Source organism: Leptopilina heterotoma, unplaced genomic scaffold (assembly GCF_015476425.1).
Source record: "Leptopilina heterotoma isolate Lh14 unplaced genomic scaffold, ASM1547642v1 Lhet_97, whole genome shotgun sequence".
Lineage (NCBI taxonomy): Eukaryota > Metazoa > Arthropoda > Insecta > Hymenoptera > Figitidae > Leptopilina > Leptopilina heterotoma.
The window spans coordinates 1,962,990-1,982,498 of NW_025111203.1; the positions used below are offsets into that span (position 1 = coordinate 1,962,990).

General features: G+C 26.5%; 1 protein-coding gene across 1 annotated transcript; it reads right to left on the reverse strand.

The window, feature by feature from the left end:
• Positions 1–1,884: 1,884 nt before the first annotated feature.
• LOC122512244 (porphobilinogen deaminase) lies at positions 1,885–17,614 on the reverse strand. The gene is made up of 6 exons (XM_043627981.1): positions 17,201–17,614; positions 9,840–9,912; positions 8,338–8,521; positions 7,982–8,252; positions 7,573–7,889; positions 1,885–2,573 (listed from the first exon to the last, which is right to left on the reverse strand). Exons 1-6 carry the CDS (start codon positions 17,252–17,254, stop codon positions 2,393–2,395), a joined length of 1,080 nt encoding a protein of 359 aa, XP_043483916.1. The 5' UTR covers positions 17,255–17,614; the 3' UTR covers positions 1,885–2,392.
• Between the last annotated feature and the right edge of the window lie 1,895 nt (positions 17,615–19,509).

A 19,509-nucleotide genomic window follows, 5' to 3' on the forward strand; every position in this document is an offset into this window, starting at 1 on the left:
GAACTTGTCAAGTAAAATTTCGTTTATTTTGCAAAGAAATGCAATCACTCAAGTTGTACTATTTAAATTACAGGGCAGTGAATAAGATTAGTATAGGGAAAATATTATACCTGCAAAGTATCAGTGTAACTTATGATTGTTGCGCTGCAACAAAATATTTCAAGATAAATGTTCGAAAAGAGAGAAAAAGAAATATTATCTTGGGTCGATGGTAATCTTTCCTAAGAAAACGTAGTGGCATTGAAAATAGAAAGGAATGTCATGACGTCAGAGTGCAAATGATCTGTTTCAACTTTTAAATATTAACAATCAATAGGGAATAAATCTTAACACTCGTTAACACGTGGTACAAGACACGAATAATCAGGTTCGTAGTACACTCGATGAGAATTAAGTAGGAGCGGAAGTAATAAAACAATAATCCATTACATTGGGAAGATTCTGGTCATACTCAGACACAGGATCATTAGTTGACTCAGGGTCATTAATAAATAATTTTAAAGTCAGAAATGGGCCCAATCATTTTATGAAAGTCGTCAAACTTTACAATTTTGCTTGCGCAATCGAAGACGTAATACTTTTTTACTCTGGGATTTTCCCTACATTTTACCTCATAAAATAAAACAAGCGAGTATAAAATATTCGAAACATGGGAATTCGAGATTAGACCCACAGGAATGGAGTTGATAGAAAACGGGTGTCTTAATTTTAAGACACTTTTGTTCTCACTTTTAAGAGATTCATGGACAGGAAGACGTTATGTGTCCTTATTTGCAACAATTAATGTATTATTACTTGCTGTCTGCGCCTATAAATTAATTAATGAAAGGGATAAAATTATAAAGATACTTTTTAGAGTTTTAATAGAAAATGACTTAATCATAATAAATAATAATTTCGACAAACTTTAGAATAATGTCAAATTTTCACAGAGCACAGAAATTTTTTATATTTTGATAAAAAAATTTTGAAATATTTTTAAATCAATTTTGTCAGAATTGAATGCTCTTCTTTTGTTCCTGCGAATATAAAATGCATGAGATGCTTTTGATTGTGTACAATTAAAAATATTTTTAAATTTTTAGATATCATTTTATTTATTTCAACAGTGATAACTAAAGTTATTCAGGGTTCCTACAAAATCTGGAAATCATAGAAAAAGTTCGGAATTTTTAAAAACTTATAAATCAGAGTGGTCACAAGTTTCAGTTTATCAATTTCACTGACAATTTACTGACATTAAAATTCTTTTCCCTGACAAGATTTTTATAATTCCTGAATTCAATTATTTTTTACAATTTAAATAATTTTCGGAAAGTTCTTCTAGAATAGAATTGAGTTATTTAAATACAAAGGCTCAGTCTTTAAATTTTGTGCGAAAACATAAAACCTCATTTTCGATGCAAGTGCGAGGAATTGGAGCATTATAAACAATTAGTTACTTCAAGTGACATTAAAATTATATTCAAAATTTTGCTGGAATTTTCAAGAAATGATCTAAAAAACCTGGCAAAAGTTTGTGATTTTGAATTAGGTTTTTCGTAGGAACCCAGAAATTTTAATGAATTTATCTGAACAATTGGGGTTGTCAGAAAATTAAAACATAGTCAATATACAAAATCGTTTGTGTGACAATCGTTAAAGGTTGAATGTCATAAAAACAATTTGAAAATTCATCATAAAATAATTATTTACACTGATAGAACTTGTAAAGAGTTACTTAAACTTAAAGTTTACTAAGTGCAGACGTTCCGCTAAGGTAGTCATACAACGTTTCTTTAAATATATTACTACAGAATTTAAAAAATTTCCATTAAATAAAAGAATAGAATTGTAAAAATAAAGCCCAAGATAATGTTTTATAAATAAAAATAACCAAAAAAATATAATTATTATAATTTTTTATCAACATAAAGTTATATTCCAAAAGTAACAATTGTTATATATATAGAACTGCTCTAGTTACAGTTACTGAGAAAAAAGGTAACTATTATTCCTTACAACATAATAAAAGTAATAAGTTATTGCCCAACACTTATAAAACAATAATAGATTATATAACAAATTAATAAACCTTCTGAAAGAGTGGATTCCATGACAACTCAAACAAGAAATAAACATTTCCTTTGTATTCTTAAAAGTATGTCGCTTCTATTTCGTTGCGTATTTAATTTTGTTGCTGAATAAATGAGACTTTTAAGTCCAGAAAATGTGTCATGGTCGGGTTGGCAGTAGCGTCAGACAAACTATTGCAATCTAAGCTGGCATAGAATCCATGAAATGTTTCTCTGAGTGAGCTTTACTAAAATCATATTTCCAAAATGTTTATTCTACAATAAATGGAATAAGTACTATTTAAGTCATTTTCAAAGGAAAAACAACTTTAAAGCTGCTATGATATTGTCGGATTGAGAACTTCGTTTCGTGCGTTTAACATGATTTCTAAAGCGTTCTTATCAACGAGACTTTGGGCGATTTCATTTCCTAGGTCTTCGGCGCCAGCGAGACTTAGACCACTTACTTTTCCTGGAGCGACACTGCAGTACAATCGAGGCTCTCTATACGGGCACTTTCTGGAATTCAAAATACATTTTTTAGTACGTTTAATTGCACGAATGAGTAGCGCTAACGCAGGGCTCGAACTAGGTCCGTAAAAGTCCGTAATTTGATTAAGAAAAGACGAAAAGTTCCTAACTTGTACAATATAATTTGGAGAATTTTAGTAATAAAATTCTTTGCACAAACTTTCTTCAATTCAAAGATTTTTAATATCTGCTATTTTAATAAAATTTTCCAAAAGAATTCAATTATTTAAAAAAAAATTAATAAAATTCTACGCAAGCCTTTAAATATTTTTATAAAATAATAAAAATTTCACAGAAATTTAATTATTTACACATTTTTTATAAACTTCTTTTCAATAATTCATTTATTTTCATAAATAATAACATTTTTACAGGGATTAAATTATTTTCGTAAATAATAAAATTCTTTTTTGGAATTCAATTATTTTTAAAACTCGAAAAATGTCATTATTCTTAAAAATTTTTTTAAAATGCGTCAAAAGAATTAAATTATTCTAAACAAAAACCACTTCAAAATTTGTTTCTATATTTCTGCCAAGAATGAATTTTTTAATATTATTCAATTATTTCAAAAGTTTTTAACGCAATTATCTTGATAAATAACTAAATTCTTCAAAGAAATTCAATTATTTTTAGGAATTTTATTACAATTCTTTGCAAAATTAAATTATTTTCATAAATAAAAATATTTATCACAAGAATTCAATTATTTTCAAAAGTAATAAAATTCTTTGAAATTCAATTATTTTTAAAAATGTTAATGAATATCTCGTCAATGATTCAATTATCTTTGTAATATGTAATAGTAAAATTTTTCTACAAAAATCCAATTATTTTTTCAAAAATTAAAAAAAAATTCTTTGTAAAATTTCAATTATTTTCAAAAGTTTATCGCAATTCAACGAATTTCAATATTTACCTACTATTTTCATATTTGCTTCCTCATAAAGGAAGCTTTGTATTAGCAAAATTTTGGATTGTCATTTTTTGACATATTTATAAATTTTTTTTTATTATGCCTAATCTTTTAGTACTTTATGTACGAATGGGCACTGCCCGTATAAATGTTCGAAATAAATAAAAAAAAATTTCGACGTATTTTGATATCCGAAGTTCAAAAAAACGGATTTTAAAAATTTGTCCCGATGTGTGTGTGTGTGTGTGTGTGTGTACTAACATTACATTTGCCTCAATATCTCAGAACGAGAAAGAGCTAAAGGCCTCAATTTTTTTTTAAATTGTAGATCTCCCCGGGGGACATAAAATGAGAGTATTTTCAGCCCGATTCATGAAATTTAACTATTTTTTTTTTTTGCATTTTTCATTTTGTAAAAAAACGTTTTTTGGACATAACTTAAAAAAATGTTAGGACACTTATAAATCTTTTTCTTTAGTTTTGTAGAGTTTTTTCACACGCATCTTTTGAGCCCTAATTGAACATTTTTCGTTTATATTAACCGGAAATATTAAACTTTAAAAAATCAAATTTTTAGAAATTAGGGTGTCTACTATTTTCGTTTAACAAAATTCCCGGTTATTTCCCGGTTTTTCCCGGCTATATCCTAATTTTTTCCCGGTTTTTTTTTCTTATCAAATTTAAATTTAAATTTGATTTCAAACATAAATAAATCATTAAATTTTTTTAAAATAATGTTTTTTTCAATAATTTTAATTAAAAACTTGGAAAATACTTGAATTAAACAAAGAATTTTTTCAAGTTTTTAAAAATAATCTTGTCTCTTTATAATTATAATTGAAAATTGTATTTTTCAATTTTATTAAAATTAAGAATAATGGATTTATTCTATCACTCAGTCGTATTAAATAGTAAGAATTTGATGTAATCGATCACACTGAGTCAAGGAAGTTAAAAATTAAAAAACTCTCTTTTTACGTTTCGACAGCGCTGCCGTCCTCATCAGAAACAGAAAAAAGAATATATTTACGCGTTCACATTATTGAAATAACGTCCTACACGCTATAAGCGAAATGTGACACTTCGCTTATAGCGTGTAGGACGTTATTTCAATAATGTGAACGCGTAAATATATTCTTTTTTCTGTTTCTGATGAGGACGGCAGCGCTGTCGAAACGTAAAAAGAGAGTTTTTTAATTTTTAACTTCCTTGACTCAGTGTGATCGATTACATCAAATTCTTACTATTTATTAAAATTATATTGATAATAATTGAATTTCTGCAAAAAAATTTAACTATTTATAAAAACAATTGAATCCTTCCAAAGAATGCTATTATTTATGAAAATAATTTAATTTTTGTGAAGAATTTTATTAAAATTTTTGAAAATAATAAGCAGCAATAATTAATTATTTACTTAATATGTAATAAACATTTAATTTGCTCAAGAAATAAATAAATATCATTTATTTGAACATTCAGAAATTTAAAATGATAAAAATTTAAGAGAAGTTCAATAATTATAATTATTAAATAATAATAGAATAGTATAATTTTTAGAAGCAAAAAATTGATTTAAAACTGTAAGAGGGACTTAAAATTTTAAAAATAAAATTATAATTATGGTCACTAACTTCCCTTGATTATTTTCGAAAAATTTCGAAAAAAAAAAAATTCAATTATTTTTCAAAAAAAGTAAAAAAATTTCAATGATTTGTTTAGAAAAATTCAATTATCTTGAAACAATAGAATTAAAAAATTACAACAATTTTATTTTTTAGATTTAAAAAAAATTTTGCGAAAGTTCAATTTTATTAAACAATTTTAAGTATGTATATTTTTTTTAAATTAACTAATAAAAATTTTAATTATTAATCTTCGCAGTAAGAAACATGAATACATTAGAATTTTACTCTTTATAATATTCAATTATTAATCAATTATTAAATTAAAATACTTTGAAAATTCTATTTGTCAAAAAGTTTCTAATGAATTTCTTTAACAAATTTAATTACATATTTTCAGTCGAATTTCACAATATTTCTATTAACTCCATAATTTTTTTTAAATTTATTTACATAATATATTTGAATTGGTAACTGATTTTTTATCAGCAAATTAATTATTTTTAACTAACTTAAATTTAGAGAACAGTATAAATATCTATAAAAATTGAAATAAAAATTGATTTTCTAAAAACAAATTAAAATAATAAAACTTTTTTAATTTTTGTGAAAAAATTCCCGGTTCGGTATAAAATTCCCGGCTAATTCCCGGTTTTTCCCGGTCAAATAAAATTCCCGGTTATTTCCCGGTTTTCACGGAATTCCCGGTTAGTAGACACCCTTTTAAAATAAGACTTTTTTGAAAATTTTGTTGAAAAATGTAAAAGTTTAGTTTTGTTTTGTATTTAGTTTTGTAGAGTTTTTTCACACGCATCTTTTGAGCCCTAATTGAACATTTTTCGTCCATATTAACCGGAGATATTAAACTTTTAAAAATCTAAAATTTTGAAAAATAAGACTTTTATAAAAATTTTTTTAAATTATGTAAAAGTAACTTCAAAAAATTATTACCAACTTGAAGAGCATTAAAAAACGCTTCGATTGACCTATTTTTTAACCTGATTCGGTCAGAAATTATCAAATTATTGGTATTTGAAAAATCAAAAAATTGTGGAAAATATCATTTCTCCAACGCTTGCTCTGAAAGGAGTACTTTTCTTGGTAGAAAAGTGTGGCGAAAGTAGAACTTTTCTCAACTGCTCTGAAGAGCGTGGCGAAAGTAAAATTTGGCGTGGCGAAAGTAAATCATGAATTTATTCTTTTTTCTTGTTTTTTGACCGAGATTTATTTTGTATCTAACTTCTTCCCCACTCAAAAAACATTCGTCTTTTATTATATTAAACATAAGAACATTTTTAATTAAAATTATACGAAACTCACGAAGAAACCTTTCCTCGCAAGGCGTTGGAGAAAACGTAGTGCACAACACGTACGTGGTGAAAGAATGATTTTTCTCGAGTGATTGCTGCTCTCTCTACGCTCGAGCCGCAAACTTCACTCTTTCGCCACTAGTTGTACAATGTACTATTTTCCAACATTCTTGTTTATTAACTTATGTGTAATTATTAAACTATTATTACCATCTTATAGAATATATAAAAACACATTTTTTGGACCAAGATTTAATGATTTTTAACGCTTTTATAAAAAGTAATTCTTATATTTCAATTATTATTATTTTTATGAGAAAGCAAAGTGTTCATGAAATGAACACCAAAATTATAAAAATGTACAACTTGGCAGCGGTTTTTTTAATTTAATTTAATTATTGAAAAATTTTTTGATACAATTTTACGAAAACATTCAAGTATTTTCACAAATATTAAAATTTCATTAGGAATTCAATTATTTTCAGCGCAGAATTTCAAATATTTTTAATACAATTTAAAATAAATTTCTCGAAAAATGCAATTATTCTTTGAAATTCTATTAAAACTTGACGAAAGAACCTTGCAATAATTCAATTATTTACATAAAAATTTTTAATTTGTCGCAGAAAATTATATATTTTTAAAAAAATTTTAAGTAACTGTGCAAAAGAATTCAATTATCTTGATAAACAACAAAACTCTTCCCATAAAATCAATTATTCTAAGGAATTTTAATAAAATTCTTTTCAAAAATTCAATTATTTTGATAAATATCAAAATTCGTGACAAGAATTCAAATTTTTTGAAAAGTAATAAAATACTTTGCAGAAATTAAATTATTTAAAAATTTAATAAAATTCATCTTCAAAAAGTTTTCAATTATCGTTTTTATTATAGCGTGAATTTTTAGAAATAATTGAATTTTGAAAAAGTTTAATTGAATTTGTTTTATATTATTTTAAGTTTTTATTTGAAGAATTAAAGAATTTACGAATATGTAATTGAAATTTTAATTTGAAATTGAATACTGTAAAAAAATGGATTTGAAAATTGTCAAAAAACTTTTTGGAAAATTATTAAAATGAATTGAAATACTTTGACTGGTTCGAGCCCTGCTAACGGTGGGTTGCACTTACTTGGGCGGTTCTCCGTCGTCGTCTGGTATAAAGAGCTTCTTTTTCAGCGTGTTCTGAATTAAAGTTTGACCATCGAGCGACCAGACAGCTCCGGTGATGGTTAAATTTTCTCCAATTAAGGAAGAGGAGACTGCTACAGGAGCCGAACATCCACCACCCAAGGTTTTCAGAAATGAACGCTCGCAAACACATCTCAGTGTGGTGTGCACATCGTTCAAAGGGTCAAGAAGGGACAATATTTCCCAATCCGATTCCCTGCACTCCACACCTATGGCACCTTGACCCACCGCATACAAAGCTTCTTCTGGTTCTAGTATCTACGAATAATTATAATTTAATATAGCGTCTCATTAGATGATTCTTTAAATTGATTCTTTTCATTTAAAAAATGCCAGATTTGTAGGTTTACCTGACTTATTCGATCGTGCCAGCCCATTCTCTTTAATCCTGCTGCTGCTAAAATAATTCCTGCGAAAGGACCATTTTCATCGTCCAATTTTTTTAACCTGGTGTTTAAATTACCACGAATGTTTTCTACTTTCAAGTGAGGCATGTTTCTTGCCAACTGAGCGGATCTTCGCAATGAACTCGTACCAATTATACTTCCCTCAGGTAACGTATCCAAGGTTTTGCCTTCAAATTTTTTAGACATAACGACAGCATCACGTTCATCTTCCCGTCTAGAAATTTTAGAATTGCATTCATTTTTACAAAATAATATACTTTGGACATGTTGCAATTAATTGCAAATCTTGGAATACTCACTTCAGGATTGCACCTAGGATCATTCCCTTTGGCAATGTTGTCGGCAAATCTTTGAGCGAGTGAACAAGGAAACTGACTCTACCTTGTTCTAAAGCCAGCTCCAACTCTTCAGTAAACAGTGATTTTTCTCCGATTTTTGGCAGTGACTTGTCCAAAATTTTATCTCCTTTCGTTTTCATTGTAACTGTAAAGAGTAAAAATTAGAGTTAAAACTAACAACAATCTCATAATACATTTCATTAATTTAACAAGTGTTTTAACGTAGTGCTAGAATTCTAACTGACAATTTGATTGTGTTCCTAATTCCTATGAAGAATTCACTCAAAGTTTTTTAACGCCTATTTTTAAAAATTAAGCACTTGGCCAACATATGTTTTAGGCCACGAAAACCTTTCTCTTGCTGATTTTTGAAATAAAATGTGTGACATGTCCTTTTTTAAATAGAACAAGTGGCTTTCAACTGCTTTCAACCCTCCTAACAGTATCACATTATCACATGCTTTATGCGGACGGCTCCTAATTGACTGTTTCGCTTCTAATAGTATTTACTTAAACAAGTAATAATTTCCTAAAGTCATGACCTACATCTAAACTTTTCACTTGTTTACTAATCGTAAGTGTCAGTGTGTCGTTCCACAAAGATTTCTATGGAAAAAAAGATGACAAAAGGGTGCAGGGGTTCAAGATTTTCCAAATTTGTGTGACGTAATAAATGAACGATCCCTAATGTTTGCTCAATAGCTAAGTAAATTTCACTCAACAATTTTTTTTTTGTAGTATAACCTGGTTTCATTTCTCAGCGTAGTTAGTGCAATTGTAACTCAACAATACGTGCATGTGAAGGTCGCCAAATGTAAAATCACCTCTCTAAATCTGAATAAGTGGAATTACACTTATTCAGATTTAGAAAGAATTTTCAAAGAAGTTGAGTATAACAAATTAGTTTTGAACAGCAACACTTAACGATTCTGACTTATAATCGAACAATCAATTGAATTTCATGAAACTGGTAAACATTGTTCAGTAGATGAAAATCTACGAAAGCAAGAATAATGATTGTTTTCAGAATATTTTATTGAAAATGTTTTATTTAATCTGATAACAGACAACAGTCGACATGGGCAATTTGGAAACTCTTATCAAACCAGTTGGTGAAGTCAATGTCAACTTATCACAGATATTTTAATGACTTAATGGGATTTAGTTAATATTCTCTGTAATACGCTTCTTGAGTGATGATAAAACCCTCAAATCCACTGTTTTCTGGTGGCTTTCATTGTGAAGCAAAATGGCACTTTTCGGCCATTTTCGGCAAAGAACTACTAAAACACAATGAACTTTATAGAATAAATTTATAAATATTTACTTTGATTGCGTCAAATTAATGTTAAAAAATATAATTGTTTTCTTATTCGAAAAGGTGTGTCTATGTCATCATATTGACACCCGGAAGTCAAATTCTATCACTGCGTAAAAACACTTAATTGATTGTATTTTCTTACCAATATCAAATTTTTTCTTGGGGTAGATCTCCTTCAAGCAGTTAATTACATGTTTTGTTTGAATTAAGGCCAGCTGAAAAGAAAAATTTAATTTTTTAAACGATAAATAATACAATTTTTTAAAACTGATTGATTTTTTGCACATTCATCAAAGTGGAGAACCGTTATTTTTTTAAACGTATAATATAAATTACTGCTAAATAAGTGAAACTTTCATTACTTTTATCAGTAAATTTTAGTGTTAATCAGTAAAAAATTCAATAAATAATCAATAATTTAAAGTCATTAGTAATTTCTTTGAGATAGTATTAATATTAACTCAGCATTGAACATTTTCAAATTATATCATAAACAATATGTTTCATTGTATAAAAATGACAAGTCATGTTTAGAATTTTTCCATATTTCCATAATTATATATAATGATTACTTTAATATACATAGATAAGTAGTGACCAACAAAATGTCATTCTTTCATTAATTATTTTCTTCAAAACTTCTCATTAACCTCTCAAATATAAATTTATGTTTAATCCGTGTTAAGTTGGCCAAAAAATAAGTCAGAGGTAGTTAAAGTGAAAATCATTAAAAAGTTTATACAATTCTGCCAATATTTAAATAGAAATTTTTTAACCCTTAAAAAAAAAGATTAAATCACTTTATAAGTTTGAGGAAAACTCGAGTAATTTAAAGACCTAAATACCTTTTGTAAACTTTAGATTTTCCTTGATATGCTTTTAGATTGTATGACTATTAAAACGTATTACATGAAAATAAAAAATACTAAATATTTTTTTCAAACCTATCAGTAAATGGTGAAATTTTCTAAACTCAGTTTAAAATCTAATTTTTTATTCTTTATGTTTACAGAGACAATAATTATGTAAAGGTAATAAATTTTGATTTGGATGAATAAACAGAAGTATGAAATGTTACTTTTAACTGATAAAAATACACTTTTAATTCTGATAACCTGATCCAAAGAAAACAAAAGTTTTTTGAATTCCTTTTAATCCATGCAATGATCCGTTCCAAATTCAATTTTATTTGCGAAACAATATGAACAAGTAGCTTTGAAAAACATTTTTCGAAAATCGTAATTTTGTAACCTGAACTTATTTCATTAGTTTCTATACTAATTAAAAAAATGTCATTTAATAAGAGTTCCTGATACATAATTGAAATACATCCTTAGTAATAATTATATTATATCATTTTTTTATTAATTTTTAACTTATATTTTTTCCCTTTAAATGAAGATGCATAAAAATTTCCAAAATCAAATATTTAAAATTCTTAAAATTTAACAATTCTTACTCTGAGAAATATTACTGTAAATTTTTCATCATTTTTAGGATAAATTCAACAATATTGGTTTACAGTTAATAATATAAAATTTCTTTTAATGTTGCAAATACTCTCGGTTGTTATTTTATTATTAAAAAAGTTTTTTGCAATTAATTCATTCGTAAGCAGGTAGAAAGATAATATTAAATATATTCCTATACTTCCTGAATTAATCTCAAATTATTTATGGAAAATATTTCTGTTATTTAGAGACATAAACTTTATGTATTTTTTTCAATCTGACTCGGAGTGATCGATAATTTCAACTTTATTATTTATGTATATTTGTTAGAGGTATAATTGTTTTAAAAAGATACACGGAAAAAAAGAAATTAGCTGCAGCAGTAAACAGTTGTTTGCTGTAAAATCTCTGAAAATTAGCTACCACAGCTAAGAAGTTTGCAGTGGCAGCGAACATGTTAGCTGTGACAGCAAACATTAGTAAAAATTTATGCGAGTTTGCTGTCATAGCGAACTTGTTCGCTGTCCCTATTTCAACGAACAAGGTTTGCTGTGGCAGCAAAATGTTCGCAGCCACAGCAAACCCTTTCTATGTGTGAAAGAATGCCTTAAATCTGTTTTAAAGAAAATGTTTTTCTTTAAAATATGAAAATTTATTGAAATTAAGCAAAAGATATTATCCTAAAATCCATAATAGGATGGGTTAATTTTTAAATGAAATATCCCAAAAATTCTGATATTTGAATTATTTAAAAACATTATAATTATTCCTTTACTAGTAACAAATATACTTGAATAGGAATGTTGAATACAGAATGAATTATTGCTTTCTCATGAGTAAGCTTTGTATACGTGACGATTTTTGATTTTCCAAAAAAAGGCTACGTGAACTAATTTTTATCTCGAATGCATATAGAGGTACGTCACAAAATATTGTGTACAAAGTATCACAGACATGCTTTAATGGATTATTCTGAAATTTTTTAGGATTATTGCAGTAAACATGATCTAAATTAAGGCAAAAGAATTTTCGAAAATATCAACATAATCTTTTTTCAACATTTTTTGAAAATTTAAAAAACCTATTTTTACATTTTTTTATTATTAAAAAAACAGGTTTTCCTTTTTTTATAATATAAACAACCTTTTTCTTTATATAATAGTATAAAATTTTGTTTAATAAACTAATTGTTATTTTTATCCTAATTAATTAAGAAAAAAATGGAAATCATATAGATTAAATAAAAACTTGCCGAATAAAAAGCATTTGCAATGAACTTTTTAAAATTTTTTAATACTTTTTATTTTTTTAATTCATAAATAGAAAATTTTCTTGGTTGAAAATTGGTACTCTGATGATTTTTTAGAGCATCAAGGAATCCAAATGTGCCAATAAAAAATTTCATTTATGTATGTAAGTATGTCATATATATAGAATCTTTGTTCACGCATCACTTAGAAACAGCTGAATCGTTTGAAAACAAATTTGGCAGAATGTTATATCTTGACCCAAGTTAGGTTTGTAAATTTACAGATTTCAAAAATATTAATTAGATCGGAAGATATTCAATTTTTTTTAAAAATTCAAAAAATCGGAAATCTCCAAATGTTACATTTTTTAATGGATTGTTTTCAAACTTTCTGTAATTGAGTATATTACTAATATAATTAATATGTAAGTATAAATTTTGGGTCTCTGATTAAGATTTGGACGTGAAAATAATGCAATTTAGAATTCCAAATTCAACATTTTTAGATTCAAATATATCTGAAAGTTAATATTGAAATTACAAAATACAATATCATAATGTGAACGTAAATCAAGAAATTAAAAATAATTGTATAATTAATTGCATTTAATTTTCGAACGGGGTGTATGTTTGGGGTTCCTGATAAAGATTATGTCATCGAAATGCATGAGAATGCAGATCCTAATCGAATTCAATTATTGTAAAGTTAAAAAAAAACTTAACAACTGAATCGGAAGATACGACATAATTTTGAAAAATGAAATTTTTTTAGATATACTTATTTTTATCCAATATTCTTTAAGTGAAAGCACTTGAAAAATATTAAAAATGGAGTTGTTTTATGATAAAAATGATACTGCAGAATGTTAAGAATTGTAAGTCAATTGTGATATACAATACTATCATTATGCTACTGGGTAAAAACTTAGATGGTAAAAAGTTTTATTATTTTACTACTAAATTTAACTTTTGAAGACATGTTTTGAGCAATGTAAAGACAAAAGTTAAATCTATAAGTAGAAAGTAAAACCATAAAAACTAAAACTATAAAAAATTATATATTTATAATATTGCTTTAAACTTGAAGTTGTTTCATCACTTCAATATATTTTTGCTTATCATGGTGAGAAAGCTAAATGATCATGAAATGAACTATTTTTATGCTTGTTAAATTTATAGTAAAAATAAAGAAAACATAAAAAAATATCTAATAGGAAGAGCTTATCACTTATAGTAACCGCTGCAAAATTAAAACTCTAATTTTGGGATTAATTTAATGAACACTTTGCTTCTTCATAGAAATTTAATTTTATAAAATGCATTATAGTCATATATTATTGCCAATTTAATATCAAAAAACCACAAAAAGTCATTTTTTGCCAAATTTCAAATTTTTCAAATGTCAATAATTTTGGTTGACATGTTCGAAAAATGTTCAATGTTCAACAAGGGGTCAAATGCATCTCAAGAAGAACTACAAACTTAAAGAAAAACAAGTAAATGTCAATTTATTACCAAAACACAAAAAGTAACTTCTTTCAAAATTTTCAATGTTTAAAATGTTAATAACCTGGCTAATAATATAGAAAAGTGTTTCATAAGGGATCAGAAGATGCTAAAAATTTAAATTAAAATTTGATTTTACCTTGATTTGGGAAATGATTTGACGTGAAATGCATTTTTATTTGGGATTCGGATTGGCTTTGGCGCCAAATTCATTTAGATTCCGAATTGATTTTGAAGTCAATTCGAATTCGAAATCAAAGTGAAATCAAATCACATAATCAGCCCCCTGAAAAATGTTTATGGAGAGAGGCAACAAAAAATGTATAAATTTTTCTCTTAAAAGCTATAGTAAAGTAGGAACATATGCAAAATATTTTATTTTGTTTTGTTATTTCTCCTAAATAGGGCTTATCTCTATAGATAAAGCTGTTTTAAAACTTTATAAAATGAATAACAAACTATTATCAATTTTTGTTTGAATAATTGTTTCTTCTGAGGTGTTTAAAGTTTTTGAAGTATATGTACATACATGTCACAGACCACGTATTCAACAAGTGGGTAAACTGTCAAAATATGTTATCATTATTACGTTCCAAAAGTTAAAGAATCTTGTCCGGAAGAAACATATCTTTACTTAGTTAATTTACTTTATCTGGAAAATCAATTTTATTTATATTATTATATTTATATGAGCCATTATACGTTTATAAAAATCTTTTAAGTTTTGTTAGATTAAAAACATTTTTAATTCATAAAAAAGTTTAATTTTTGTATAAATTTATAGAAATTTCCCTGATTTTGAATGAAATTCTCTGACATTTCCTGACCATTAGACATCCTGTTGAAAGAAGGGTTTTTAAAAAATTTGAAATCTGAATATTTGGCAACGTTTTTGTAAAAAATAATGAATTTTAGGACTATTTAAATCAAGTAAAATCGGTTCTAATGAACAAAAAAAGGAAAATTTTATTATTTTAATTTTCGAAGAAGCAGTAAGAAGATATCGTGACCACTGCAAAATTTATTTATATGAGAGAGGACTTAAAGAACCTGTTGCTACGGGCCTAATGTTTAATGCTTTTTAACGAAAATTTTACAAGTGTGTAGAATTTTAATAGTGTAATTTAAGATATAAAAGTGCTCATATGAAAGATTTATTTATTTTACGAAAAAAAAATAATTAAAAAACATACATTTTCTGTCAGTGTCGAATCATGTAACTCCTTCATATCAGCTAATAGAGGTAAACGGTCAATAGGGCCATTATGTTATAAAAATGTAATTTTTCTGTTCCTTCTATTCTATTGATTAAAATAAAACTAAAAGAACAATTTTTTTTTAACTTTGTGTAATTTGGAAACATAATTTTTTTTAAAGTAATCCAATATCTTCTATATTAATTAATAGTTGTATTTCGAAAGACTGCTGTTGTTCACATTGTTGGATTTTTTGTTTCCTAATTTTTTTGATTATTCTTTTCAACATTCTTTTTAAATTTTAAAGTTAATGAAATTTTATAATTTAATGTTTTGAAGATTAAACTCTAGCAAAGAATATAATTAAACTTGTTTTGAATTAAATTTATAATTTAATTAGTAATTTTTTTTAACATTTCAAAACATACAAATAGTTACGTTTAAATGATTGTTGGAAAACTAATTTTCATTAGTGCAAAATGCGGTTAATATTATGTATTTTATAGAAAAAACTGTATGTATTTTTTTATTTGAATACTTTGTTTAAAAATGTTATATTTTTTTTTAACTTTTTTAATTTTCAATCTAAAGTACCTAATGTATATTAATAATTGTTGATTCCGGTAATCTGTTCGCAGTTCAAAGTTACTTAGTTGTTGTTTTTGCTTTTTTGGTTCGTAACTTTTTTAATACTTTTTCTTCTTAAATACTTTCAATTTATTAATGTATTGAAAATCATCAAATTCTTGTAAAGAATTTTATAAAAACATTTGATTATAATAGAATTTCTTCCAAGAATTTTATTATTTAGAAAAAAAATTGAATTCTTTCATGAAATTTTATTAACATTATAATAAAAATAATTGAATGTTTGCAAAGAATTTTACTATTTATAAATATAATTGAATTCTTTTAAAAAATTTTATAGAAAATTAAGAAAATAATTTAATTTATTTGAAATATTTTATAACGAATTTGGAAAAAATTGAATTCTTTCGTGAAATTGTTTTGAATATAATTGAATTTTTGATAAAAAGTTTACTATTTATAAATATAATTGAATTATTTGAAGGATTTATTAAAATTTTAGAAAATAATTGAATTTTTTCTGGAAAAATATTATTTAAAATTTTTTAAAAAGTTAAATACTTTCATGAAATGTTATTAAAATTGTATTAAAAGCGATTGAATTTTTGAAAAGAATTTTACTATTTATAAAAATAATTGAGTTCTTATGAAGAATGTTATGAGAATAATTGAATTATTGTAAAGAATTTAAGTAACATGTTTGAAATTAATAAACAAGAATAATTAATTAGTAAATTGGTTACACAATAATTGAATTGTTTTAAAGTTTGAATCTCAAATTATGTATTCAATAATTCATATTTGAAAATAAAAAATTTTGTAATTTGCATAATAATAATAAATGGAATATCACGTTCGTGCGTAACATTTGCTAGTTTAATAATAAATTAGAGTTTTTTTTACAATTTATGAAAATAATTTAATTGTTTAGATAAAAATTAAAATTCTTTCAATGAATTTAGTTAAATTTCTATTGAAAATAATTGAATTCTTTCGACGAATTTTATAAATATTATGGAATTTTTTTAAGAAATTGAAGGTAATTAAAAATAATGAAATTTAAATATCGTTAAACGACAGTAACTAAAAATATCTTATTAAATATTAGAGATTTTTGATCTAGCGGGATAAAGATAAATAATCCACTGTCATTATTCTTACTCCGTCTGCTTTTTCCTCATTTACACATTCTTCATGATAAGCAAAAATCAAGATTATATGATTTGCATGATTATTATTATTATTATTATTATTATTATTATATATAGAACGGAAGATTATAAATATGTTGTAGTAAAAATTGTTCAAGATGTAATTTGTACGGCTTGTAAAGTCTCGTACTTGATTTCAGAATCACGTGTGAATTTCGTCATGTTTACTTTCACCCATTCGTCGATTCTCTGCAGTGACAGTAGGAGGAATGACAGACAATTATTTCAAGTAAAGACAGTCCCGACTGGTCTCGACGTGAGACTCTGGAGTATATGAAAATAATAATGATATTTTTGTTTACCTCACTGTTACGAGAGCCTACGCGGATCACTTCTCGTGGTTCTGAACTCGTCATATTGTTTCTTTCCAATATAAACTCATATGCAGTCACCTGAATGTCACTGAGTTTAATGCAAAAAGCAACGATGTCGTCATAAAGATTTTACACATTAATTAACCTTTCCGTTTCTATTTTCCCAACAATTACAGTTTGTACAAGTAACAAAAAATTGGGTTTACATATTTCACAGTCACTGACACTGCAGCAGAATGTGACAGCAAACGTAAATATACAACTTCCAACTCAATAACTCTACGCCATGATCTCACTTTTCATACTGACTTCTCGTTCTCTTCTCTTCTCATATGTCTCACTGGATTCCAATTCAATCAGAACGATCAGAACATGTACTTTTTTCATGAAAGAATAGGTTAGACCGTGGCGCATGTTCAACCTGAATAAACCAGGGTTGGTTATGAATTCGTGTGAAACTGCCTCCACTCCCACGTGTAAGGGTGCGATCCCATGAATGCAGAATACGTCGACCGAAAACAGAAAATCATGAGAGTGAAAAGAACAACAATATCTATCTATCTCTTTCGCACTCATGATTTTCTGTTTTCGGTCGACGTATTCTGCATTCATGGGATCGCACCCTTACACGTGGGAGTGGAGGCAGTTTCACACGAATTCATAACCAACCCTGGTTTATTCACGTGTGAGGCGGTGTTTACATGCTTGCGTTCGAACGCTGCGTTTTGCGTTGAATAATGAGATAGAGAAAGAAAGACATATACTTCTGTCCTTCTTACACTCACTGCTCAACGCAAAACGCAGCGTTTGAACGCAAGCATGTAAACACAGCCTGAGGCTCATAGACATATAAAGGTGCTTCTATACCTCTGGTGGATTGGTCAAGCAATCGGCTCGATGAATTTTCACGGTCGGAAAATGTACTTTCATGGCGGGTATTTTTGAATAAGTAAATGTTGAAAAGGTTTTTACTTGAAAATTTATTTAAAAAAATGATTTTATCATAGAAATTTTTTTGAAATTTATGTTAAAAAACATGTTTTATTTCAAAAGTTATCAAATTTTAATTCAAAATGTTTTAATTTTCCAAAGAAGTGTAAAAAGCCTAATGTTTTTGAAATGCTAGTACAGACGGTACAGACTGTTTGTTATGAATGTACATAACCTAGCGTTGTGTTGTCGTGCTTGTGATATTATATTCTAAATTTAATGATTTTATTATTATTATATTAAATAATAATGAACAGACAACACAACGCTAGGTTATGTACATTCATAACAAACAGTCTGTACCGTCTGTACTAGCATTTCAAAAACATTAGGCTTTTTACACTTCACTGTAAAAAAATCTGGTGTAAATTTACTATGTCCGACGTTGGAAAGTTTGGTCACTATGTCCGACGTGGTATTTTTACACGCCGACTGTAATCTACATAACCTGCAAATATTTTTTGAAATAATATATTCAGTCGTAACTTTTTGTATTTATGAAATATAGCCCAAAACTTTTTGTAATATTATTATTTACTTATAAATTAGCATATACTTTCTATAAATGTACATTATATACACTTTTTTAGAGTTATTTATAAAAACTTGAAAATTTTTTGAAAATCTTAAAGGAATAAGAAAATTACATTCGCCATGTAATTGTACAGATCGTGCGACGTAATATTACGTCAAAGTGTAGAAATACACGCAATGTAAAAATACCACGTCGGACATAGTGATCAAATTTTCCTACGTCGGACGTAGTAAATTTACACAAAACTATTAAATTACATAGTCGTATAATGTAAAATTATTAAAAATAGTAAAACTACTTTTGGAACGAAATAAATTTACTACGTACAACCTATAATTTTGATGTGTGAAATTACAAGTTTCGTGTTATTTTACACCAGATTTTTTTACAGTGATTCTTTGGAAAATTAAAACATTTTGAATTAAAATTTGATAACTTTTAAAATAAAACATGTTTTTTAACATAAATTTCAAAAGAATTTCTATGATAAAATCATTTTTTTAAATAAATTTTCAAGTAAAAACCTTTTCAACATTTACTTATTCAAAAATATCCGCCATGAAAGTACATTTTCCGACCGTGAAAATTCATCGAGCCGATTGCTTGACCAATCCACCAGAGGTATAGAAGCACCTTTAGAATAGACTGCGCAAGAGGATTAAAATTCAGCTTGTGAAATAGAAAGAGACATCAATGCGTTTGACCAAACGGATAGAGCAGAAGAACCGATTGTCAGACTCTTTCTAGCGCACGGCATGCTTTGGAGTGAGGG

Excerpts from the sequence above, each read along its gene's own strand:
- LOC122512244 (XM_043627981.1), bottom strand. The coding sequence starts at position 17,254 with ATGACGAGTTCAGAACCACGAGAAGTGATCCGCGTAGGCTCTCGTAAC. Across the intron at positions 9,913-17,200 it reads TAGGCTCTCGTAACAGTGAG|CTGGCCTTAATTCAAACAAA; the intron begins GTAAACAAAAAT and ends TTTTCTTTTCAG. Across the intron at positions 7,890-7,981 it reads GGCACGATCGAATAAGTCAG|ATACTAGAACCAGAAGAAGC; the intron begins GTAAACCTACAA and ends AATTATTCGTAG.